The sequence below is a fragment of the Eleutherodactylus coqui genome, chromosome 5 (assembly GCF_035609145.1).
Source record: "Eleutherodactylus coqui strain aEleCoq1 chromosome 5, aEleCoq1.hap1, whole genome shotgun sequence".
Classification (NCBI taxonomy): Eukaryota; Metazoa; Chordata; class Amphibia; order Anura; family Eleutherodactylidae; genus Eleutherodactylus; species Eleutherodactylus coqui.
In genome coordinates this window covers 93,736,592-93,763,330 of record NC_089841.1, presented here as the reverse complement: position 1 = coordinate 93,763,330, position 26,739 = coordinate 93,736,592, and the positions used below count along the sequence as shown (strand labels likewise).

The window sequence follows — 26,739 nt, the reverse complement described above, 5'->3', positions numbered from 1 at the left end:
GAAAAGGAATTTCCCCCCCTAAAAATCAGGAAACTTGGCTTCTACCTCATGGCATTTTTTTTTCTTCCTCTGACTCAACATTGGGGGGTAATAGACTGAAATGGATGGACATGTCTATTTCAGCTTTACAAACGATGTGACTGACGCGTTCACACGTCGCTGTTGTGCTGCAGATCTGCACAGAGTCAGCTGTGTGAACCCTCATCCATGTTACTGCAGTGTATTCTGCTGGGTCTGTATAGCCTTACCCCAACCATACTGATAGAGGCTACGTCATGTGCAACACTCACAACTCCGGAGAAGAGGCACATGTTCAGCGAGTCATAGGATGGCACAGAAATCATGTCCGAGCCGGATTACAGGAAGCCACGGCTTCTACATCCACCCTTTCAGATTACACACATTTGCATTAGTCAGACAGAATATAACCCAAGAACAATGAGCTGAGAGTGTGGAAATATCTGAGTAGTAACGCAGGAATGCAGCTCCCTCATCAGAATGGGAAACCCTACAGCCGATTCATGGAAAAGAGCCGGGACTCCCCCTGGCATCGCACCGACTGAGTCACTTACATACCAGTGCAAGTGCCAGGATTACGCATCCATGTGGCATGAACACAGCGCTCACCCCAAACAGTCCAGCAGACCACCCCAACCTGCTGATGGGCAGAGCGGCTGCCATCGGAACATTCTCAGTCCTATTCTACAGCGGAAAACGTATTGTTCTCAAGCCAAAAGAGCCCACAGTAGCTGCACTCCAATGGCCAAGACCTTTAACCCCTTAAGGACCAGGCTGTTCTGTACCTAAAAGGACCTGATACTTTCTGGATTTTCCCCTATTTTTTTTCTTCAGCTAACAGTTTTTGCTGCGTTTGTCACATACAGGGCTATTTTTTTTTTTTCAATATAGTTTCTCACTGACCTGCTTTCCAGTTTCATTTTACTAAAAAAAGGTTTTGTTTTTTTAACATTTATAGTTTGTTTTTTAAATTAGTACATTTACCCTTGATATATAATATGTATGGTTTTGGATAACAGGGTGAATACGGCGACAGTTTTGGTTGATGTTGACTTTGGTTCATTTTCTTTAATGTACATATTTTTAGTTCATTTTGCAATTTTTTTTACTCATTTTTGTAACTTTTTCTTTTTAACCTCTGTCCCCCATGACATCCTAATGCCTGTGGGGTCACATTGTCTTTTTATTTGCCACTTTCCCACTGTAGCTGGCACATCCATAGGAGCCCCAGTTACCGGGACAATATCCCCCTGTAGTGACAATAGTCCCTGACAGAGCTGATCAGTTTCTGCTGTGACAGGGGGCTACCATCGATTGCCGGGGCAAGTAGCGGAAGAAACATTTGCACTTTAGTACATAGCGCTAATTGAGTGCCATAAACCTAGGAAAGGAGAAGGCAGAAGCGGTTAAGAAACGCTTCTCCTTTCTCCTCCAGGTTTCTCAGCTGTTACTAACAGCAGAGCACCAGACCTGCTCCTGCTCCATTGCAGAACCAGAGGTTTTAAACCCGCACATATTTTTGCTATAGGTGGAAATTAAAGCACAGGAGCAAGCACTATTTACTGCGTTTGGTCATTAAGGGGTTAACTCGGGCTACCCAGACACAAGATAGCTGAACGCTTGTTCGGTTGACAGCCGTCTAGCCCAACACCCCCATAACACATGCATACTCAGCTCGCCATAGTGAGCGTGCATTTTGAATGCAAGGATGGGAAACGACTACTTCAAGCGTAGCTCATCTTCCCCAGAACAAAAGTAATGCCCTTTTACACGAGCCGAAGACAAAGCAAAAGCAGAACAGACCCATCAGGGGAGACACAGATCCACATTAACCCCTTAGTGACAAGCTTTTTTGCCTTTTCCCCCCCGAATTTTTGTTTTCCTTCCAACTTAAAAAAAAAAATAAAAAAATCGTAACTCCTTTATTTATCCAATCGACGTAGCTGCATGAGGGCTTGTTTTTTGTGGGATGAGTTGTATGGTTCTATTTAATGTACCATAGAATTAAAAAGTTTTTCAGTATAAGTGGAGAGAAATGGGGAAAAACCCCACAAAAACAAAAAACGAGAATCCACCATCTTTCGCTGCGTCCTGTTTCTACGGCCCACAAACTGCAACAAAAATGACATGATAACTTTATTCTATGGGTCACTACGATACCAAACTTGTATTAGTACAGCAAAAAACTATACAGTAATTCTTACATTTTCTGTCTCCATCTTCTGCGCACAATAATTTTATTTTTATGTTGACATAGTTGTGCGAGGGCTTATTTTTTGTGGGACATCCCGTGGTTTCAGTTGGTACCATTTTTGAATACATATGACTTTTAGATCGCTTTTTATTAGATTTATTTCTTGGCAACAGAGTGACCAAAAAAAATTGTATTTCTGGCGCTCTATTTTTTTTTTTCCCTGACAACATTCCCCGTGCACGGTAAATAATGCATTACTTTGATAGATTGGACTTTCACAGATGCAGCGATGCCAAATATGTATTTTTGTTTTATTATTTAGATTTATTTTATTGTAAATATGGTAAAAGGTTTTAGTTTTTTTCAATTAAAACTTTGTTCTTATTTTTACATTTTCTTTTAGTCCCCAGAGGGGACCACAACATGGGATGCTTTGATCACTCCTGCAGTATGATGTAATGCCATAGCATTACATCATAGGCCCCGTCCACAGGCGTGATTCCGCCGGCAAATCACTGATGAATCACGCTGTCGGAAGCTTTCCATAGCGTTGCTATGGAAAGCACTGGCCCCCGTCCACGAGCAGAGAATCATTGCGATTTTCTGCGGTCAGCCTGTCAGGATCTGTCTGCTGGCTCCTGCTCCCGGGCAGCAGCGATCGCCTGCGGGATACTGCAATGCCCATGGACAGGCAGCCATACTACGATCTGACAGGCAGTCTATCAAGCCACCCCACGGGAATGGTTTGATAGGCATTCTGCCATGAGAGCCCTAGGCCTTTCAGGAGGCCCCGGCTGCCATGACACCCACACGGCTCTCCCGATCTCATCACGAAGAGCTATACGGGACCCCTGAACATTATTCGGGGGATTTAAATGCCGCTGTCAGATTTGACAGTGGCATTTAAAAGGTTAACAGCTCTGGTCGTCCGTGTGGCTTATCGGGGCTGTTGCCCGCAGGCGTCAGCTTTAGTAAACAGCTGACACCTGCGATGTATGGAGGGAGATGATAGCGCAATGTCCCTCCATACAAGTCCTGCAACGGCAGGATGTAAAAACATGCTAGGGTGGTCACTAAGGGGTTAAAGGGCCACTCCCGCAAACATACTACTTTCCATCCTTGCCCCCACACCCGATTGCCTGTCACACTGAGGCATTCACTGCGTATTGTAATCACATCTATGCAGAGCAGCCTCCTTTTAAAAACGGATCATGCGCCACCCTGATGTAGCGATTTCTGCTTTTCACACCAATCCCATGATGCCTCAGCACAGCATTACAGGAGCAACTAGAGACTGCACCATCCTTGCTGCAAGGAAGATACTGCCATTACATTCTGTATTCACCTAAATAAACTACAGACCATAAGTATACAGTCAGGAAGACGAGCTGTGATTTCCTTCATTACAACAGTGTGACAGGAGTCCACGTAATAGCATCACACAGACTAAGGGCTTATTCAGACAAACATTTTTTTTTTATTCAGTATTTTGTGAGCCAAAACCAGAAGTGGGTCCAAAATACGAAGACGTGCAAATCTTTCCAATCCAGGGTTTGGCTCTTAAGTACTGATGTAAAATATGTACATCTGAATAAACCCTGAGAAACTGACTAGAAACTCTAAACACCAACCAAGGGGATCTGAACCGGTCAGAATTTAGATCACATGACCACCTGAGGAGCAGAAAGACCAGAAGATTTAGACAGAAAGGAATAATGGCCCTTTTACACGGGCCGATTATAGTTCAGATCCAATGATACTCACTCCTGTGTGACAGCCCAGGAGCGAGCACCACTGGGATGAGCAGTCCGGCATGGTTTGCACCACAGCTCATTCCGTGTAAAAAAGCACCATAACCAAAGTAATACTAGCGGACTTCTAAATACTGGGGGGCTAGTTATGGCATGACAAAACCATTTCAGCAAAGCGGCCCTTTAACAGCTAAAATATACATTTGCAGGCAACGTATAAGATACAGAGTATCCTTCTGGTTTTCATGGTCTGTTTCTATTTGTTCTGCTGCTGAGATTTGCGGCATTACTGTGTTTTGGCCGTCACTATCGGGTTCATGCTGTTGAATCTTTCTAAAGCGGTAAATAGGCAGCCTCAGCAGAAGTGGCTAGCGGGGATTAAATTTAGTGTCTGTAGCAGATTATACAGATTAGAGAGATTCGCATAATGTTAAGTCGATTAGACTACATCTGTAAATTGAATCATCACAGCCCAGGAAAAACAGGGGTAGAAAATAAAAACACATTTTATTTAACGCAACCACAAATTGCCTTACAGCAATGTCATTTACACAGACACTCCACAACTATTGTCACATTGGGCGGTTCGGTCCTTTCTTGCTGCCAATGTTAAATTAGCACCCAATAAAAGTTTTTTTTTTCCATGACCCAAGGGGATTTGGCCGTCCCTTGTAGGAGAGACTATATAACTTGCTGGTTTGGGTCATGCCAGTCCACTGCCTGGCATGACCAGCAATGAGTGATCAGTAAACTGATGTGGGCTGGGGTACCAATGCATTTCAGGAAAATCTAAAAAAAAAAAAAAAAAAAAAAAAAAAAGCTTCTTCTGCTTTATATAAAAAAAAGGGGGAAAATTCATTTGCTGCTTCTTTCACTGGTAAGAGTTAATAATGTGGGCACTGATTAGGTAGAAGTCATATTGGTGCCATAAATCTGTAATCTCGAAGCAGCACTACACAAAGTACACAAAGGTCGATGTGCATCCAGACTTGTACTTTGTTCATCAAGATTCTGAGTTGGAAGTAAATGTCATCCAGGAAAGTGCTGTTTGTATATGTCACCTGTGGCGAGGTCCTGGAAGACAGGCTTCAGCCTCCGTGTGCACTCTGCCCTCCTCATATTGCCACAGCAGGAAATCCAAGTAGATAATGGTTGGGCTCAGAGCATTAGTCTTTTGGATACATGGATCTGTGGTGTATACAATGTAACAGTATACTCTGTATTTATCGCTGGCGACGGCGCTATCACAAGCTGCAGATCTGTAGTCTATCGATTGATGACATCTTAGAAGCCATTTGTTCCATTACAGAAATCTCTGCTGCGTGTGGTGCAGGATGTGACTGCAGATTACAGATCAATACCTCATGTGTTTGTGTAGAGAAGAGAACAAAGTAAGGACACGAGGAGACACAGGCGGCACGGGACAGGGCAGCACAGAGCCCGATGTATGGCATGTGTTAGGTGCGGTTATTACAGCGCATGTCTGGGCTTCAGGGCTCTCAATACGGCACCCACAGCTTTCTACAGAGCTCTGCAGTCGGGATGTCATGTAGAGGCATAAGGAGAGTAGTCCTTTGGGGCTTCAAAAATAAATAATTTGCGCCATCGCCATCAGGTGCCATATTTACTTGAATCTTAAATGGAGGGGGGGGGGGGGGGAATAAAATGCACTGAATATTGGAGTGTAAATGAGAACTACAAAGGTGTCTTCACTTGAGCACAAACAAATGCACAATACTTTTTTTTACGATTTAATCCAAGCTGTTTTTCATGCTTTTTGCTAATCCTTTACATTTTTTTTGCCGTTAAGGCCTCCCTCACACACTGTCAACAGCGTTTAGCTCTGCCTTTTCAGCGCAACGCTAAACCCTGTACAAGGCTCCAATTCATTTCAATAGGGCTGTTCATACAAGTGTTCAACGCTGCGCTTTGACAGCAATGAATGTCTTATCTTTGACCATTTACAGCCCTGTGTCGCCCATTGAATTGAATGGGCAGTGTTAGCAGTGCTGCTAAAAATACGGCACAATTTGCAGGCAAAACACTGGCAGCACTGCTGAAATAGCAGTAAACACTGCGTTTCTGCAAACGTTTGTGTGAGGGACGCCTTGAATGTTGCAAAAATAGATTAAAAAAAAAAAAAAAAACAAGGCCACAGAATATGCACATGTAAAAACAGATACGGAATATTAGTTTTTATATTTGGTCCATTGACTTGAATGGCCTAAAAGCTGTTCCAATATAGATGAAATGGAACATGCTGCATATTGAAAATGCCATGTCTAACACAAGGTGCATATAAAAAATGGAAAGATTATTAAGTAAAACAAATAAATCTTGTTATTTGTATAGCGCCAACTTATTCCACAGCGCTTTCAGATAATTTATTTATTACCACCCACCAAGCTGGATACTCATTTTACCAAGCTCGGAAGGATGGAAGGCCAAGTCAAACCTTGAGTCGGCTACCTGAACAATTGGGGGATTGAACTTGCAACCTTCAGGTTGTGAGCGAGAGCTTAGGACTGCATTTCTGCTGCCTTAGCACTCTGTACCGCACAATTAAAACATCAGCAGTTTGTTTTTTTTTAATTAGGGAAAAAACTGGAATGCGGATCTGTAATACCCAAGTGTAACTGGGCACCATATGCATATAACTGCAAGGTCTTATTTTACTTCTACGGACATGTTCACAGCACAGATTCTATCTCAAACCGCAGTCAAGTTGTTTATTTCTGCTGGCTAGCTGCACACAGATTCAACCCTTGTGGATGGGCAATATCTATGTGGAATATCTAATGCAACTTAGATTAAGTCTGTCGTGGTGGTGGGGGGGTTTGGGGGCGAAACAAATAAAAAATAAAATTCGGCATCCCAAACGGCTTAGATTCCCATTAAAAATGAATGAGGTGCAGAATTTGGGGCAAAATCTGCACCAAAATTCGCTAAGTAAACATGGCCTTACATTGTGTCCTCCTTACCCGCGGCAGTAAAGCAGATCTAATTAGTTTATAGCTTTTAATTCTGGCCTATATGACGGAGCCTTAAAATAAACCGCACAGACTTTCCCACTACTTCATTATGGGCTCAGTGTTACACCATGAGGCTACAGGATACTCGTATTTAGTGTTGGAAGCAGTGCAATTTTTCCTGTAGATATGGCGTTTCTATTCTTTCAGGGGGCACCTAGAAAAATCTTCTGCCACTACTATAAAAAAAACAATGAAAGCCTAGCTCATTGTGACGTATCGTGAACCACAGAGCTCTATGTAATATATGGACAATCGGGAGTCAGATTGAGAGTCTCTCTATGATGCCCTTATGGTCTAATAGGGTATAATAACAAAGGTTTTCCCATCAGTAACATCACTGATGTTTCTTAACCTTAGTTCATAGATGTTGTCCAGTCCCAAAGTGGGGAAACCAAAGAAAATAAATAAAAAGTAATTTTCTGTAACGCTTGCTAGCCCCCAGCAGCAGTCACGACAAGTCTGTCTATGGAAGGCACCGTCCTTCAGTCACTTGATGCAACAACAGGCCAACAAACCTAGTCCAACAGAGCTTAAATATCCTCCTGTAGGAAATCTGAAGAGCCTGGATGCCCACAGAAGCCATAGCTTCATTCTCGTCTCTGTGGGCAACAAGGACGCTTTCTGGGACAGTTGATCCACGAGGCCGCACGTGGCTTAGAAATGCTGTTGTGTTCTGCAGACAAGTGACTTACTTCCTCATAACTCCGGTTTCTCCTCATCTAGCTAATCCCCTCCAGACTATCCTGCTCATCCAGTTTGCAGAGCCTTGGGACCGGAGCCAAGGCTGCTCTTTTTAGACACAAGTTTACACGATGCTCATGAATAGAAATCAGGCAGAAAGCAAAGTCCGCGAGGATCTTATGTTGTTTCCAGAAAGGAGGGGAGGGAATCCGGGATTGTTCTGTCAAACATCTTGTATCCACTACGTGACCATTGACTGCCAAGACAGCGTGCACACAAGCCCGCCGCGGCCTCCTTTCATGCCTGACAGCGGCCACCATTGGCACATGCAAAATCCTATTTATCTTCTGAGAGAGTTAATACGGCATCAAGTACAATACTCCACAAAACAGCTTTATCCGCTGCTCCATAATCAACGGGTCAAGTCTTACATAGCAAGCCTATACAGACAAGTACAGAAAACACAGAACACAATAGGCCTCCTGTAGAGGAGACATCGCCAAGTTTATCCCGAGGAGGTAACAAGGAGTCTAGACAATACTAGGGAGGACTTTATTTTACAAATTGCTTAAAGGGAGCGTCTGAACTCTCAGGAATTAGAACAAGATTCTGGTCCCAAAAGGAAGAAAAAAAACAAAAAAACAAAAAAAAAAAACACAACTTGTCCTGGCCCGGAGGGAGTATAATGTTTCGATGCTCTACTTTCCCATCATTCAGCTGTGGATCCACCGACTGCCGGGGCCCCTCTTTAGTCTTCCAAGATGGCCACAGTGCCGCTCCGATGATCCAATGCACAGACTGGACGCTACTGGCTGCTCTCTGACCAGTGCTGCCAATATCTGGTCAATTAGTCAGCAGCGTATATTGTTTTTGACTACTGATGCACAGTGTGTACTGCACCATTGGAGAAACGCAGCAGTCATCAAGAGGGACCCAGGAACTAGCGATGCCAATGCAGAAAAGCGAGAAAGGAGGGCACAAAATTATATTACTCAAGGGACAGGGGGATTGCTTTAAGCGGACCACAGATATATGATGAATATTGGTCAAAGTGTCCATTAACGATGGTTTCCATGGAATATTAAGGGTTTACGAGGTTAGAGAAATGGCCACTTCTACCTAGCAACAGTGCCACTTTTTACATAGGCGACCTCTGCTAATACAGCTCATTACCATTTACTTGAGGGAATGAGATGCAATACCATACACAGCCCATGGACAAGAATGCGATCTCCCATCAGCAATAGAAGAAAAAAAAAAAATCAATCTAATGATGACTCGCAGTGCATCTGCTGTGGAAATCCACAAGAAAAACCGATGTGTTCCGCGGACATGAGGCCTTAGGAGACTATTTAGTATTTAAATGGCCTTAGTAAACCTAAATAATGTATATTCCTTATATCCAGTTTGACATCTCTAATACAAACAAAAAAAAAAACCAAACTAGAACATCCACACCAGAAGGGGCGCTCTAGCTTATCAGACGTCTTCCTTTACCTTGTGCTGCTCGATAGCATCTATCCAGCGCTGCCGGTGGTCCGGGTCCTGAGCGCGCAGATACCACACACTGTCGTTAACACTGATATCAAAACGGCATTCATCAAATTCATGGGGCTGAAAAACAAAATACGGGGAAAATAAACAGCCACGAATAAGACGGAATTCACCATCATCAGTAATTAACTTGTCGGAACAGTTCTGTACCCCCCCCCCCCCCCCCCCGACCTATTGGTCACTCTTCTGCTGAATGCGGAAAGAGTTTGTAGAGCGGATTTTCACCAACATGCAAACCTTCAGTCAGAATCTACATGAAAGCTAGCTGGTAAAGTGCTGCGTGCGACTGCCGCCCCGTTTCCAATACAGTTTCTAAAAACAGCTGCTAGTATTTCACACAGATCGCACACTTGGAAGTATTGGAACAGTGACATATTTTAGCCTTTGTACACCAGAACAATGGATCTGAAACAAATCAACATGTGAAGTGTAGTCATGTGACCCACAAACGAGAGAAGCAAGTTCAGGCTGCTGTAGTAAAGGCTCGACAAATGATCTCAAGGAAGGAAACTCAGCATCTGGTGTGTCCATGCCGCCAGACTTCAAGGAGTCATTGACTGCTAAGTATTTGCATCCGGGCATTAAAAATAATCCTTACAATTATACGTTATGAGCTTATGAAAATACAGGGATTGTTTAAGAAATGGGTGCAATTCCTGAACAGTTTGTGCAATACTTTTGTTAATTCATTGTATTAAAAGGGTTGTACCAGGATAGAGGATAAAAGTTTAATGGGCGATAAAAGTTTAATGGGCAAGGGTCTCACCGATGAGATCCATGTCCCCCATGGATTGTAGACAGTGCCACAATCTGACTCCGCTGTACGCATGTCAGTTTATGCGGCAGCCATCAGCAGAACACATACATGACAGGGTGATCGTGGGAGTAGATATTCTCTAGACTTCCAGTTGGTAATCACACCGAAGAATACCCTAGTCAGCACATGAAGAGTTAATTAAAACCGCCACAAGAGAAGAAAATCCAGGCAGTGTCACATTTTTAGAATTTTATGGAATCAGCGCTACAAAACACTAAGGTAACCTGACTACAAGCAGCTCTCCTCCAGCGGCTGTGGCACTACACAGCGCTTGTCGGCACCGGCTTAGACACGGTAATTATATACGAGGAACGCTTGTCAGCATTAGATGTGGGATTGTAGAGGGGTAAGATTACACGGTGCCGCTATAAAACATCTCCCATAATGTAGGGATAACCCGGCTAACTGCATGGAGAGGATGCCAAGGCTGCTGACCGCAGTAGCCAATACAGCCCTATGCCTGGATGGGTGGGGGCCTGGGAGGTAAGGGCCCTTTTACATGCAACAATTATCATTCAAATCATTGAATTGTGCGAGAGTGAACTATATGCTCCTTTTACATGGGCTGACAGTTGGGTAAACGACTGCACGGGCGTCACCGATAAGGTCATCAGCGCTCCTGTTTAGACAGACTTAGGCCTCAATCAGAATTAAAATCTGCAGCGTTTTTCCGGCACGCGGATCCGCGCCCCATAGGAATACATTGACCACCTGCGGGTAGATGAATACCCGCGGATGGTAATTAAAAAATTTCTGGAACATGAAAAAAAAAAAAATGGACATGCTCCATTTAGGTGCGGATTACGCGTGCGGGAGCTCAGAGCACACAGCTCAATTGATCTCCCGCATGAAAAATGAAAGACAAGTACGGTGCATCCGCAGCCCAAATCCGCGTTACAAATCCGCAGTGGATCTGATTTTCTCCGTGGACTTGAGGCCTTATAGCTGGATTGCAGTGTGGAGTGACAGCATTTATACATAACGAGACGCCCGCGATCCAGTGATTCTTTTTATGCCGAGTGAAAGTCAGGGTAAGGCCGCTTTCACACAGGCAACAAATTCATGCGTTTTTCTCGCAATGCGACAGTGCTACAAGTCACATGTATGAAGCGCACGCTTTCCAATGTGTACCTTCACATTAGCGATGTTTTGTAGGCTGCTACGTTGCAAGGAGAAATAAATCACGGCATGCTGAATATTGCAGCGATTTGCTATGTTTTGTAGCCCATGTTTCCCTATGGAGCCTTCCTTTGTGTTGCATCACACGAAAACTCTGTTTTTGTGCGGTACGATGCAATTTACAGTAGTAAGTCCTTCTGTTTGAGCCATAAAATAAGACCCATCTGTCTTTAAAAGAGAAGAAAAAAACCCCAAAACACCTATCAGGGGCTGTGGGCTCCAGCGCACTTGCTAGTAGTTTTCCCCAACACTTCCTGGTCATGGGTTCTGAAGCGCTGGCTCTGATTGGTGCTCAAGCACTGCAGTAATGGATGAACCAATCACAGCCATCGTATTGAATAGCTGTGATTGGTTCTCGAGCACCGCGCTCAGCCAATCAGAGCCAGCGCTTCCTGGAGGTGGGGTTTTTGAACCTCTGACCAGGAAACGTTGGCTAGACAAGCAAGTGCGCCGGAGCTGCGGAGAAGAAGTGTGCTGGAGCGGACAGAGCCCAACAGGTGATGCATATTTCTTTTGTTTGCAGACTTAGCAGCACAAAAATCGCTATGTCGCCACGAGAAAATGCAATATTTAAAACATTAACCCCTTAACGACCCCTGATACGCCTTTTGATGGCCTGTATACGTGGTCTATGTATGAAGAGAGATTGCTGTGTCTGTAAGAGTCCGATCTATCAAAGTAATGTATTTACCCTGCAAGATTAACGTTAAAAAAAAAAAAAAAAAGCCAGAAATGCGCTTTATTGGTCACAGTCTCCCAGAAGAAAAAAAAAGGGAAAAGTGATCAAACAGTTGTATGTATTCCAAAATGGTACCAATGCAAACTACAGGACATCCTGCAAAAAATGCGCCATTTCAGTGTCACGATATCTGACAGGTGACATCACCAGGGCTTCTGACCTGGTGACATCCCATACAACCATGTGACTGCTGCAGCTATAGCAAACAGAGAACCAGAGCATGACAGCAGGGGGAAGTTTTTTTTTTTTTTACTATGGCCCATAACCCCCCCATTGCAAATTCTTAACTTTGAAACCCCCTATAAGCAGGCTGAAGTCAATGCTGTGCAGAAGGCTACAGCTGACGAGACTAAATGAATGCTAGCGCTGTGCTGACAAAGCTGGCAAAGAGCCTTTCTTTGATGTTCCAACCAGGGGCATGGTGTCAAGCTTTCGGAGGCTTGGCATCGGTAGTCACAGCGTTCGATACAGAGGAACACCATAGCGCCCAAACTGCTAACACAAACCACCTCATTAGCGATGCAGGAAAGTTTGTTGTATTAAGAAGCCCGTTTTATCGTGCGCCTTCTTCCACGGCCGGCCTCGGAGCAGTGACCTACTTCAGTAGTTGGCGGAGAAGATCGTGCCGTTTTTTCCACCGTACTGCAACACTGACTGCAAGTTATAATAGTGGACATTATACAAGGAGGAAGAGTCATCACTGCTGCTAACATACTGTAGGCCAATAACTGAGGCTTTGTAGCAAACAAGTCCCGTATTTCCCTGTATCCAACGCCTCGCCGGCACTAATACCATTTCCCTGCTCCGGGCTGCAGGCAATCTGTGACTACATTTTCTCTAATTCTCCACGGTTCCACTCAACAGAACCGCAGATCAATACCAGGAGATATGCTGAGCAGCGCAACTAGGAGAAGCCAAACCTGGTCTGATCTCCGCTTCTTAAAGGGGACCCGTCACTACTTGTGACGGGCTGGTCTACCACTGTCCTGTCAGTTAGTGAACCTACACAGTCCAACGCCGATTAGGCCTGTCCCCGAGTGGTAAAACAGTTGCCAAGTCCATTCATAGATTTCCAGGGGGAACAAGAGGAATGATGCAATGTAAATGTATGTGCTCTAGTATTTCATGACCAATACATTTACTAAGACATGTTGGGAGAGGTGACCGTTCATCTTTAAACCAAGTGCCCATCGTAGGGTATGACCACACATAGCGGGAATGTTGCAAGATTTCCGTGGCAAATTCCACATCCAAAACGGAGTCAAAATCTGCATCACTGGTGCGGAATCTGACTTAGAAGCAGCTGCGCTTCCACAGCCGATTTCAGCAGGTACGGCGCTCCCCCCCCCCACCCCACCACCACCACCACCCCCCCCCCCCCACGGCAGATGGTAAAAGACCCCAGCAACATGTATCTGGACATACCCCAAGCGCTTAGCTCACTAGAGAATGGCCAACTACATGCAAACCACCCCCAAGTCTACACCATAAGCCATGACCAGCACTGATCAGACATGAAGTTGTTTAGTGTTTAGCAGTTTCTCAGTCATTTACCCCATGCGGATGGAATTTTTTGGGCTGCCGCGTCAGCAATGACTTCTTGACAGACAGAAAATGAACCCATGGGTGATAGATATTAGAGGCGATAATAGCTTTTAATTAATATTGCTAAATTAAGAGCATATGTGAAGTAGTTTCCCTACTCCATTCCCAGGAGGGTCTCAAGGGACTGCAGCTGCCAGGGGTGCAATGAAAGGGTGAGATCCACATGAAAAACAGATTTTGCCAGGGATTTGCATTTCAAATCTTTGAAAAATGCGTCACCTGAAGGAGAGCTCACCTGTAGTATCCAACCATGTGTTAGTTTACATCTGCAGGGGTGGCAATGTACCCTACTCAGCCAGCTCCAGGCGCAGAATGGTTTTTACAGGCCGCCTGACAAACTAGAGTGGAACGATTATATCAAACGCAGTGTTCCTACATCCAATTTCTCCTAATCTCTTCCTCTCAGCTTTGCTACACTACATAAATTAGGTCAGAGATGACAATAGTGCATTCTCCATGGCTGTCTCCTTCCCTCTGTCAGTTCTTCAGGAAATGCGTACCATTTTAGAGTATAAAGCTGATATTTTCTGATCCCTCTTCCTAAAATACGCATGAAAATAGTTCTTGAGTGATCCCAGTTTATCATAAAGGTTTTCTGACCTGACGGCAATGCAATGACTTTACTCCAAAGCATTATGTTCTGATTGTTGGGTCAGAAGAACAATATGGAAACTGATAATTAAGTCCTAGCAAATGGACAGTTTTCCTCATTTCTATTAATCTGGGTAAAGGATTAGGCAGCCTGACCGCTTTCCGGAAGTCCTTTTTATTAAAGGGTTTCAGTCACCAGGGACATGCTGTCCGAACTAGTCAAGAGAGGACCACACCGACCTACCTCATGCAAACTGACAGCTCTTCACCTTTGTGTACAGGGAGGCAGCTGTCACTCTGCATGAAGCGGCTGAGGCCAGCGTGGCCAACTTCCATGACTCGGAGAGTATATATGCAGCAGAGGATTGGGAGCTCTGTAACAGAACCCCTGTGACATCAGCACAGAACTCTAGGTCTTGGTGGACATTCAATAAGTGCATAGACAATAGGGAATGTTCAGACAAGCGTATGTCAATGGAAAACAGTGGCAGAATTACGTGTGGATTTTAGCCTCATTGAAAGGGGCAAATCCAAGTGCTGTAAAGCCAGCCTGGAATCTGCAGCAAGAAATATCGTTCTGCAGACTGATAGCAAATCTACATCTAGGGGAAAATAAATAAATCTGCCCCCATAGAGAACAGCACCATTTTCTATGGCCTCATGGAATTGATGTGGAAATAGCATGGGTTGCAAGTGAAATTCGCTACATAATCCTCATCTGAATAATTTGTTGCTAAAAATAATCAGCATTTTTATTACATTAAGAAAAATAAATTACAACTATAATTTTGTACAATATTGCATTACAGAATATTTGATTAGCCAACAGCGACTTTAAGGTGGAAAGAAGCCACAAATATTTAATTTACTACTCTTTATAGCCCCCCGTCCACGGCAGTGTATTCGCCGGGGGTAAACCGCCGGCAAATCACGCCGGCCGACGCTTCCTATAGCATTGCTATGGAAAGCGCCGGCACCTGTCCACAAGCGGAGAATCTGCGATTGTCCGCTTGTGGCGGGCAATCTGCAGCATGCTGTGAATTGCCCGGATTCTCCGCGGTCAGCCTATTAGCTAGGGCTGACCGGCGGAGATTCAGCGGCGGCTCCTGGGGCAGAGCTTTGCCGTGGGATACCGCATTGGCCGTGGACAGCCAGCCTAAAGCAAAGCCTTTCATATATAGTAGAGAACTGAAGCCATCTTCACCTGACCATATGCAGGTTGTGCCCAAGAAACCCTAGTCTAAAAAAATAAATAAATAAATAAAAGTTTAGTCTGACTAGCCTCAGATTATCATGGGGCCATATGATGTTGGCAGAATGCATGGACAGCACACGGCTCAAAAATATGGCTGCGTGAACGGGCCCTTAAGTACATTTTGCAGAGTAACTACATTTATATTTCAGTCAACAAAAATATTTCAAGGCAGATAAAAAAAAAGTTCCTACAATTAGAATCCTAGAATGGTAGAGTTGGAAGGGACCTCCAAGGTCATCGCAGGATTCACTAAATCATCCCAGACAGATGTCTGTCTAGCCTTTGTTTGAACACTTCCACTGAAGGAGAACTCACCACCTCCAGTGGTAATCTGTTCCACTCATTGATCACCCTCACTGTCTAATATCTAGTCTGTGTCTCCTCCCTTTCAGTTTCATCCCATTGCTTGTAGTCTTTCCTTGTACAAATGAGAATAGGGCTGATCCCTCTGCACTGTGACAGCCCTTCAGATATTTGTAAGTAAAAGAAATGAAAAAGTAGGGTGGAGCAAGCCCAGTGAGGGTGGTGGAAAATTTATGGAGTACAAGGAGCTTTCAATGATTGAGTATTTTGAATGGTGGAGGTGCTGCCAACCAGATGACGCTTCACCAATGTGGGCGTAAGTGTAGCGAAAAAGGATGTGAAAAGAACTGGTATGGAGGCGCAACCCTCTAAGCTACTAGAAGATGTAGATCAAAGTCCAATGTGTGATGGTGAAAGCACTTCTTTATTATTTTTTCACAAATTAAAAACCAGCAATAGAATACGCGTTTCGGGGAAGAACCCCTTCGTCAGTTCGGCTGGATAGGACTGTGATAAGTACAAATAGATAATGGAGTGATTAACAATGAAAGGGGAGGAGAGGGGGAAAAAAAACAAAAACAAAATTCGTATACATAATGAAATCTCACAAATGTGTCAATAAGAACAATAAATATATGATACAAAAAACATCGATCTGAATAGGGATAAAATATATGAGACAAAACATAAAAGAGAATATGAGCATCTGGACATGTAAATTAACATGAAATTCATACAAAACAAATCTGTTAAAATAGGATGAAGACAATCCTGAGTAAAATACCAATCTTAAAAAGTACCAATATGAAAGCGGATGGACTGAAAATCGTGTGGTTGCTTTCAGCTGAACGGAATGGCTACAGAATTAAAATGCATGTGTAGCCTATTGGGAAACATGCTACCTCAGAATGGTGGGCATTGGCAGCATTGGGTTCATGGTGTGGGATAAAGTTAGATTTAAAAAAAAAAAAAAAAAATGCATGAACCCAATCCTGCCAATGCCCACCATTCTGAGGTAGCATGTTTCCCAATAGGCTACACATGCATTTTAATTCTGTAGCCATTCCGTTCAGCTGAAAGCAACCACACGATTTTCAGTCCATCCGCTTTCATATTGGTACTTTACTCAGGATTGTCTTACTCAGGATGCTCATATTCTCTTTTATGTTTTTTTGTCTCATATTTTATCCCTATTCAGATCGATGTTTTCATCATATATTTATTGTTCTTATTGACACATTTGTGAGATTTCATTATGTATATGAATTTTGTTTTTTTTCCCCCTCTCCTCCCCTTTCATTGTTAATCACTCCTTCATTATCTATTTGTACTTATCACACAGGCCTATCCAGCCGAACTGACGAAGGGGTTCTTCCCCGAAACGCGTATTCTATTGCTGGTTTTTAATTTGTGAAAAAATAATTTAAAAAGTGCTTTCACCATCACACATTGGACTTTGATCTACATCTTCTAGTAGCTTAGAGGGTTGCGCCTCCATACCAGTTCTTTTCACATCAGATATTTGTAGACCGCTATTAAGTCTCCTCTCAGCCTTCTTATTTGCAAGCTAAACATACCCTGATCCTTTAACCATTCCTCATAGGACATGATTTGCAGACCGCTCACCATCTTGGTAATTCTTCGCTGAACTTGCACCGGTCTGTCTTTTAACCCTTTCCAATCCACTGTCTGACCTCTGAAGACATTATGATTTAAGGCTGTACAGCTCCGATGTTGGAAGACATCCATCGGGGTTCTCTTATTGTATATTGCCAGCCTCTCTGCTGTCAGAGCCTATCCAACGTGTCACCTCATGCAGTACTGGCTTTAGCCAGCATATAGCGCCATTGTATAACGGCAGAAAAAGAGTAAGCCCCTAGGAAAACCAGGGTACAAATTGGATTGGAAAGGATTAAAAATTGGGGTGCCCAGAACTGGACATTGTATTCCAGATTAGGTCTGACTGAGGCCTCCTGCACATGGCAGATTTGCATTGCGAACTCCAGAGCGGGTTTCCGCCTCTGGATTCTGCAGCAAATCCAGCCCATAGCATGCTATGGGAATATGCGATTTCCTGTCCACAAGTCGAAATAGATTGTGACGGGGGGGGGGGGGAAACCTGCTGGCTACACACAGCCAGCTTCCATTGAAGTCAAAGGAAGCAGTCAGTTCCACACCCATTCTACAATCATTGCAGAATGGGCATGGCAAGAGCATCACCATAATGACAGCGTGCTGTGTACTGCACATGTGTGCCAGCACTCCTGCATTAACACAAGCGAGAAAAATCACGCGAGTTTTGCGTATTGCAAGATGCATAAAAATACAACCCATTCATTGGGTAACTAGGACATGCTTTTTTTTTTACTCGCATATTATACACAATGGAAAAAAGCTAGTGTTAGGGTAACAGCAAAAATCCATGTATTTGAATTGCTGCAATGTGCTGCATATTATACACATGGCCACGGCTTGTAAAATGCCATTCTATTACGCTCATGTGATCCCAGCCTAGGAGATTCACCACACTATATGTATCCTTATTTGTGAAATGAATATATTAATTACACACAGACATGGTCTGATGAAGTCACACTTCAAATAACAGAATTGAAGCAGTAACTATGTAACAAGTTAGGATATAGATGCTTCTTCAGAATGAAGACCACCAAGTAGGTTCATAAGTTTGCTGCATCACCAACTTTCGTTAGCCATTGAAAAGGTACATCTACAAGATGACTTTGGTCTCAGTAGGAGTAACCATCACATTTTCCTATACTGTATGACACGGTACCAAATTGTCTTTTTCCAAGACCGGAAGAATATCGCATGTTATATCTTCATGTGAAGCTCGCATGAAAATATAACATGCAGATGTGCGATCTGACGGGGTGTCTGTGCCCGATGCGAGTCACACCCAGGAAGGTCAGGCACGACTCACTGTTGCCTGTGTGAATGCGCTCTAACAGAGAACCGATAAGCAGAATACAAAGTGCTAATGTTTTATTATGAAAACAAAAAAAAACAAACAGTAGGGTAAAGCAATAATCATCAGATTAGGTAGTTTACAAGTGACTTCTGTGGGTCTTTTTTAGCAATTAGCTCAGAACTACTGTAGAACACAGGGATTTCACAAAACTGGTGAAAAGAAATAAAGTGAAAGGTCTTGTGTTCTGCAGCCTGCTGTAGATGTTCTGCGTGTGCCGACTGTCCCCACATGATTATTACGCAATTGATTGTTTCCAAAAATGGAGCAGCCATATGCCTTTTACTAGCAGAGACACATGGCTGAGTAATGCACCAGTGTGTCAGAGCATCAAGGGCTAACGCATGACCAGCCACTTCCCAGCACACTATTAGGGTCATCGCCGCAGGTTTCCTCCTCTACCATGCAGAGCAGACAGGCAGCCCAGTCTATGAATTATATAGCTTCTTCCAGGTCTCTGAAGTCTGATCTGTAGAGATGAGCAGATAGTCCCATCAGCTAAGTGCATGTTCACACAGGACGGAAATACTGGGGTGTTTTCGTGGCGAAATACTCAGCATTTCTGCATGTGAAACAGTCAGAATCTGCATCATCATTAAGGATTTTGAGTCTAAATCAGATGTGCATCTACAGGTGATGTCGACAGATACAAATGTTCCCCTTACCTCCCAAATAGCATGGGTATTATTGTATCTTGATGCCACCAGGAAGCAAGTGGTTTGACAGGGCTTGGGTGAAGGAACACCCCGGTCACACCCCTAGCTCCCGATTGGGTGAATTCAGTAATTCTAGCAGGGTCTGTAATGATTTTTGCTGGCGGGTTAGAGTTAGTGATTAGGTTTCCCATTAGCCTTACATTATTAGCTGTAAATGCAAAAGCCTTTACAGCAACAAATGTAAGCCTAATAGGAAAACAAACCCTTAGGCCTCATGTCCACGGGCAAAAGAAGAATTAAAATCCGCAGCGGATTTTAACTCTTCTCCCGCCCGCGGATCCGCACCCCATAGGGATGCATTGACCACCCGCGGGTAGATAAATACCCGCGGATGGTCAATAAAAGTGATTTAAAAAAAAAAAAAAAAAAAAAAAAAAAAAATGGAGCATGAAAAAATCTGGACCATGCTCCATTTTCGTGTGGGTCTCCTGCGGGGACGGCTCCCGCGGGCTTCTATTGAAGCCTATGGAAGCCGTCCGGATCCGCGGGAGACAAAAATAGGAATTTACTCACCCGCTCCGGTTCTTCTCTTCGCCGCCGCGCCATCTTCTCTCCGTCGCGGCCGGATCTTTTTTCTTCGGGCCGGCGCATGCGCGGGGCACGTCACCGACGTCATCCTGCGCATCCACCGGGCCGAAGAAAGATGATCCGGCCGCGACGCAGAGAAGATGACGCCGCAGCGAAGGAAGGATTCGGAGCGGGCGGGAGGTAAGTTTATTCTGATTTATTCTTATTTTTAGCCCTCATGTCCGCGGGGCAGGAGGGACCTGCTACGGATTCTCCATGGAGAATCCGTAGCAGGCCTAATTTTCCCTGTGGACATGAGGCCTAACACTCCAGGGCAGGCAAAAACCACTGCACACTGCTCTCCCTAAGTGGTCCGTGCAGCCACTTTTTTGCAGCCACTGTGACGGCTGTCAGCTCCATCCTGGCCAGCTATTGCCCCACTCACTGTTGGGGTGCACGGTATTATTGTACCTTGTCACCACCAGACTTAGGGATGGTGACAAGGTACAAGCTGTCAAATAATTTAGTTCTGCTCTCAGCTTCTGATTGGCTAAAGGGCTTTACTAAATTTAGACACGGTAGGAGGACAGCGGCAAGGCAGAAAGCAACGGCACAGGCAGAGCCAGAGGAGACCGGCCAGTGCCGTTCTGCGATGGCAGGAAAACACAGCGGCAGCAAAACACAGCGGCAGCAGAGACACTGGAGGACACCGGCGAGGTTGGGAGCGGCGGCTGAGGCACACAGACAGTGGACCCCGGTATTATTGTATCTTGATGCCACCAGAAGCTAGGGGTTTGACAGGAGGCACACCGCTTTCAAACCCCTAGCTCCTGATTGGCGGATTTTTCAAGGCTGGTACCAGCCTTGTCGGCATGGATGTTTGACTGGCCTGGAGGTTTAGGGTGGTTTGTCCTGTAAGGCCTAAATATGTAAGCCTCACAGGAAGATAAACCCTAACCCTCCAGGCAACATCAAATGCAGACACTGCTGCTAATCCCTCTTCTACAGCAGCCACTGGCAGCGGGTCTCATGCTGCCGCCAGCGATACCTGTCCTCGTGCCACTAGTGCCCCCTCCAGCGTCCGCTACCAGCGGCTGGGGTCCTGCCACCGGGGCTGTCTCCTGGTGCCGCGTGTCCTGATGCAGAGGCCGCCACCGGCACTGCGTCGCCTACTGCTGCTGGTCCCTCTGCTCCGGCCGCCGCCCCAGCCTGTAGTGATGCCGCCTCTCCTCAGGCCACACACACCTCCAGCCAATCACAAGCTGGGGGCGTGACTGCATGTCAAATTCAATAAGCTCTAAATGACAGTTGCTCAATTAAAGGGTACTCTAATGCCAACGGCTTTGCTTCCCTACCAGTTCAGCACCACCACTCCAGTACTCACTACTGCTCTTTCTTTACTTTGGATGAAGTACTGACACACACACACACACACACACACACGCTGCAGAGGCCAGTGATTGGCTGCAGCAGTCATGTGTGTAAGGATACATCTACATTGAGATTTGCAAACAGACCAGCGATAAGAAAATACGGCGACTGTGGACCAGGAGGGTAATGGAACAATTGAATAAGCCGTAGGCTACATGCACACGGAGGGAGCGTAATATCGGAGCGTGAATCCCAGCCAGATATCGCACTTGCAAACATGTGATTCCTCCGCAGATGCAAGGCAATTTTATAACAAAATTGCTTCGCATCACTTCAGGTGGAGGATTGCAGAGTGACTCCCATTGCTTTCAATGGGAAGGCCATGCGTCACACCGCATGCTCCTAGCACATTGTGCGATGCTGCTGCCGACCCATTGAAAACAATGGGTGATGCGAGGGCGCACACACGATAGGACATGCAGCAATTTATCTTCCACACTGGTGGGGGGGACCAAATCTGCTCCACACCTGGTGGCCATCAGCCGGTTACTTATGGCCAACAGCCATAAGTAACTGCCATGATAACACCTTCCAGCACTCCCTCAATCCCCCCTACTGCGATCAGATGGTGCCAATGAGGTAGTTTGGTAGCCCTGAGCCTACTGAAGGCTCCCAAAGCTGCCACACAGTTGACCATCAAGCTCCATCCAAGACAGTGCTTGAAAGGAAAAAAAATAAAATAAAATCAAAAACACAATAGTTATTCCACAAAACAAAAGAAAAAATAAACACACAACTCGTCTCGCAAAAAACAAGTCCTCATACGGCTCCGTCAAGGAAAGATTAAAAAGGTTGTGGTACTTGGAAGTTGGAGATGAAAAAAATTAAAAAACAAATTAATAAAAAGTGCCAAATCTCTGGTGTTAAAGTGGTTAAATGGGTATTGTCTTTCCGAGAATCCTTCAAATGGTGTTTGAAGTGACAAAATAATGCACTGACCTATATGTTTATTTCCAAAATACTCTGTTCACCAGATACTGATTTCTGTTTTCTGGTTGTTTATTGCTAGTCACCAGAAAAAACAACAAAAAAAAATCTGGTGCATTATTTTAAATTAAGGGCCAGGTCATACAGGTATAAGCGCATTTTGGCCACGTTAATCCACTGCGTATTGATGCAAGTGAAATGCGCTTACTGTATTTTAGCACGCAAAAGGCATGAAGTCGCATACATTGTGTGTGCATAGGATTTCAGTGGGCTTTTACAGTGCACTACACGCATGGAGTTAGTGTGAAATATATGGCATATCCTATCGCACAGCGCGTGAAAAATATGCTAATGTGAACTAACCTGCTGACATCAATGAGTATTGTGCACGCGAAAGATGTGTGATTAATACATGGGGCAAATAAGCTCTTGTGAACCAGCCAGAAATCGGAGGGACAGAATCTTCAGCCTGGCCACCAGCTACCATTGTTTCTTTCCATAGGTGTTCTGTTTCCCTGGCAACTAGCAGTAAACAACCATCGAACAGAGGAATCAATATCTGGAGAATGGAGCATCAACATCTTATGGGTGAAAACATGAAATAGGATTCCTGAGATGGGAATACCTTCTTAAACTGAGCAGGCAAACCAATAAGACTGGTCCAAGCAAGCTTATAAGTGTTGCTGTGACAAGCGGCCTGTGCTCTTAGTGCCTCTATTTAGGACCGCGGTACACAAGCCCGACAACTGGTGCAGAATTTGCATTAAGCCGGGCGCGATTCACAGCATCTACAGTATGATTACAAGGGCTCTATTGTGGCATCGCTCCATTGACTAAAAGAACAGAAACATTGAACCATTTGAGAAATGGAAGGAATTTCACAAGTGGATGAAAAATCTGTATGGTTCTTATCTTCATTATGCAAGCGGAAATCCAGTTGTGATCAAAGTCAGCTGGTCCTCATGTGACACGCCACAAGCCAAATTATTATTTTAGCATGCTAAGCAGCCCAGCGTTCCCCCGCATGAGGACATTCTTCTCATAGGAGTGCCTGAAATCCTGAACTCTGCACCACCCTACCATAATCATATACAACAACTCAAAATATCCTTTATCAACTAGGAGAAGTAGTAGAAATGGCTTAAATGGCTTCATTCAGAAACATTTCACTCAACAGCTCAGCCTGCTTAAATAGACTTAGTCATGCTCCCCTCACCGGCTCCCCTGCAGCGATGACATCACTGACACCAGGGACAGGTGACCGATGTAGCCAATCACCAGGTTACTTTGATCGATAGGGGCATGTGACTGCTGCAGCCTGTGCCGGACGTGCAGCAGGGCACTGGTGGCAGGAAGCTGGTAGGGAGAGTACGCTTTTTTATGTTTGTGCAGAACGCTGAGGCGCTTTCACTTTTTTTTTTTATGTTATGCCCTGATAACCTTTTTTTAAGATGATCGTGACCATCTAATATGTTTGGAAGTGTCCCTAATGGCAGATATTGGGGAAAGAAGGACAAGACTTATTGAATTTCAACATGCCGATCCTTTATACTTACAGAAGATAAACTGCTGACATTCTCACTAGTCTACTGATAACACATTATCACGTACGTACGCCACATACAGGGAAGAACTTTAATAAAGTTAGTAGATACTTCAGGATATTTTGAGGGGCAATATCAAAAGAATCCTGAAAATTACAAGTCATCCTACAAGCCACTTACATGCACACTTTTGCATACCATTATTGTAAATTTGTGTTAAAACAATTTTTTGGCAAAACTGCTCTATTTGGATAACATCAATGTTTTAAAAAAAGCCATGTGCAGCTTCCCACAACTGACTATTTTAATGCAAAAAAAGAAACCCAAAAAACTGCAGTTGGGATAGAAAAAAAAAAAAACAACAACAAAAAAAACAGTTTAATAGTTCTCCTCCTACATTATTTTGTGTACACCAAGCTGAAGGACTGAATTTCTTGCAAAACCCGTCAGGCAGGCTGACAGTCGTGTTCTGCAGGTGAGGGTGGAGGAGGGTCATGGGCAAATTATAGCTGCAGAGGAGATGTCAAAAAGAGCACAAGGTCCATATATAGTCTGCCCTAATATTATTTCCCTCCTAGGATATAAGATTATCCCAGGCAGCTTGAATCCATTCATTGTTGATTTCACAACCACGTCTGCTGGAAGTTTGTTCCAAGCATCTACTACTCCTTCAGTAAAATATTTCCTGACATTACTTCTGATCTTCCCCAACTAATCTCAGATTCTGCCCCTTTGTTTTAGTGTTTAAAAGGGGAATCAAACTTGGGTCCTCAAATTGATAAGCCACCACTTGACCAAACCCAAAAGCTATTATTGTAACAAAAGTGATGCTTATGATGGAGCCCCTAACCACTAAAAAGGTTTTAATCCCATTTGAATTTTTTCTCTTTTTCTTGCATTAAAGTATATTTAAAGAACACAAACCCTTGAAAGCTTAAAAAGGGGCTTGTCCGGATAGAATTAGAACTCTACAAACCAGAGCCAAAACAGTAAGCACAAAACAAAGGTTATAGTGGGGTACCTGTTGTCAGCCCTGCGATTCCACAGATCTCCAATAGCAGAAGTCAGATTATCTCCGCCAGCCAGTCAAAAAACTCATCACCGCCCATTCTCCTGGCATCAATGCTCACATGCTGGGCGCCATAATGCCAGGAGCTGTTAACAGTAACACTGCAGTGTCTGATTGGCAGGCAGATGTCACCTGACTTCCACTGTTAAAGACTGGAGGAATTGCAGGACTGCAGCACTAGATTGCCGGAGCCAAAAGGACAGGGAAACACTTTGTTTTATGGTTTTAAACTTTTGGTCCGGTTTTAAGGAGTTTATTCTAACCAAACAAGCACTTTAAATGGCGGTAATACATATAAATGGCGAGTTGTATGCATGCAATGTCCCTGTGATAAGCCTGAACACCAGAAGAGCAAATAGCAAATGCAAAAACCAGGCCTTAGGAATTGCAGACAGTTATTTGCTTTACTGAAATAGTCTTACAAAAGGACAGAACTAAGAAACAAAACAGAAGCTCAAACAGACCACTTTATTAACTGCTTTTCAAAGGGTGCAGAGATTACCATTCCCTCCTTATATATAATACAGCATCTGTGAATGTAACCTGGAAGACGACTATTCAGGAGGCTTCTTATTCCTTACTACTTCCCTGCAATCCCAATGTAAATTCATTAATCAACTACCCCCATGTATAGAGTCACATATTGCTAGGACACATCTAGTCTTGCAGAAACTATGTCTGGGTTACACAGCAGCCAACGGGGGACGACTACTTCATTCCCAGCTTAGAATAGACCGACGCAGAGATTGCTGGGGGCACAAGGTCCTCAGTGGACCACCATGTACATAAGTGACACACACGTCAGCCACAATCTGCCCTCCGTGGTGATTTTTAGTGTGCTCAGCCTAACTTCAGATACTGGAGAAGTCTTTAACCTTGAATCAACAAGACGCGATTATCAGGTTACCACATAATACATAAACCTCATTGCTACAATCCAATAAAAAATAAATAAAGTGTCAGACTAGCTAAAACGATGGACCTACTACTAATAACCACAATCACCATCAGGCCTCTAACACTGGCACTTTGTATATCAGTGTTTCACTTCAGTCATAGGAGTTAAACAATGAAAGTAACCAAACTGCCGACCCGAACGACTCCCAATGGATCCCATTGACCATAATGGGGCCTGTGGGGCTTCCAGCATGCAGGCCAACATGTTTCCAGATAAAACAGCAAGGAGATTTTCATAACTTAAGAGGTTGTGCAGGAATTGTTAAAATCTCACCTGAGTAGTGGAGTTAAAACTAGTTGTTTGTGGCAGAGTTCTGACGAGCGGTGGCATGGTATTGTGACCCCTCCCGTTGTCAGCGTCTGGCTGTTGGCCCATTCTAATAACTCAGCCAGCCCCTGCCATCTCAGCCAATGCAGAGATAGAAAGAGATGCTGGTTTAGTTATTATAGTGAGCAGACAGCCAGACCCTCAGCGATAACTTCACCGACAGAGGGGCTTCAATATCATGCACTGTTTGTCAGAACTCTGCCAGAAGTGACTACTCTAACTCAACTAGACAGGGCGAGTTATTACATTTCCTGGAGAACCACTTTAAAGGGGTCTTCCCAGCTGACAAAAACATATTGTCAAGATCGCTTTATGTATGATCAGTGTGAGCCCACCCTCTGCCATCAAAGGGACCAAAGCGTTGGTTTACTACTGTGGGTCCTTCACAGTGGCATCCCAGTCTCCCCTGCTGTGCAGGGAACTGCAGCAGGGCCTTCTTCACTTGGGAGATTTCAGACCCCACGATCATAATGCGATGACATATTCTAGCCACACGCCACCAGTTTATCAGGTAGGAATAAGCCTTTAAAGCAGGAGCTCACAAACTGAGTCCCT

General features: G+C 44.3%; 1 protein-coding gene across 2 annotated transcripts in view; it reads right to left on the bottom strand.

Annotated features, from left to right (window-relative positions):
• Nucleotides 1-26,739, bottom strand: part of CERT1 (ceramide transporter 1) — an 85,887-nt gene that overhangs the window by 46,739 nt on the left and 12,409 nt on the right. For both annotated transcript variants that reach the window (XM_066602881.1, XM_066602883.1), the window contains exon 3: nt 9,174-9,290. In XM_066602881.1, the coding sequence (XP_066458978.1) occupies nt 9,174-9,290 (117 nt within the window). The remainder of the gene's footprint in view (nt 1-9,173; nt 9,291-26,739) is intronic.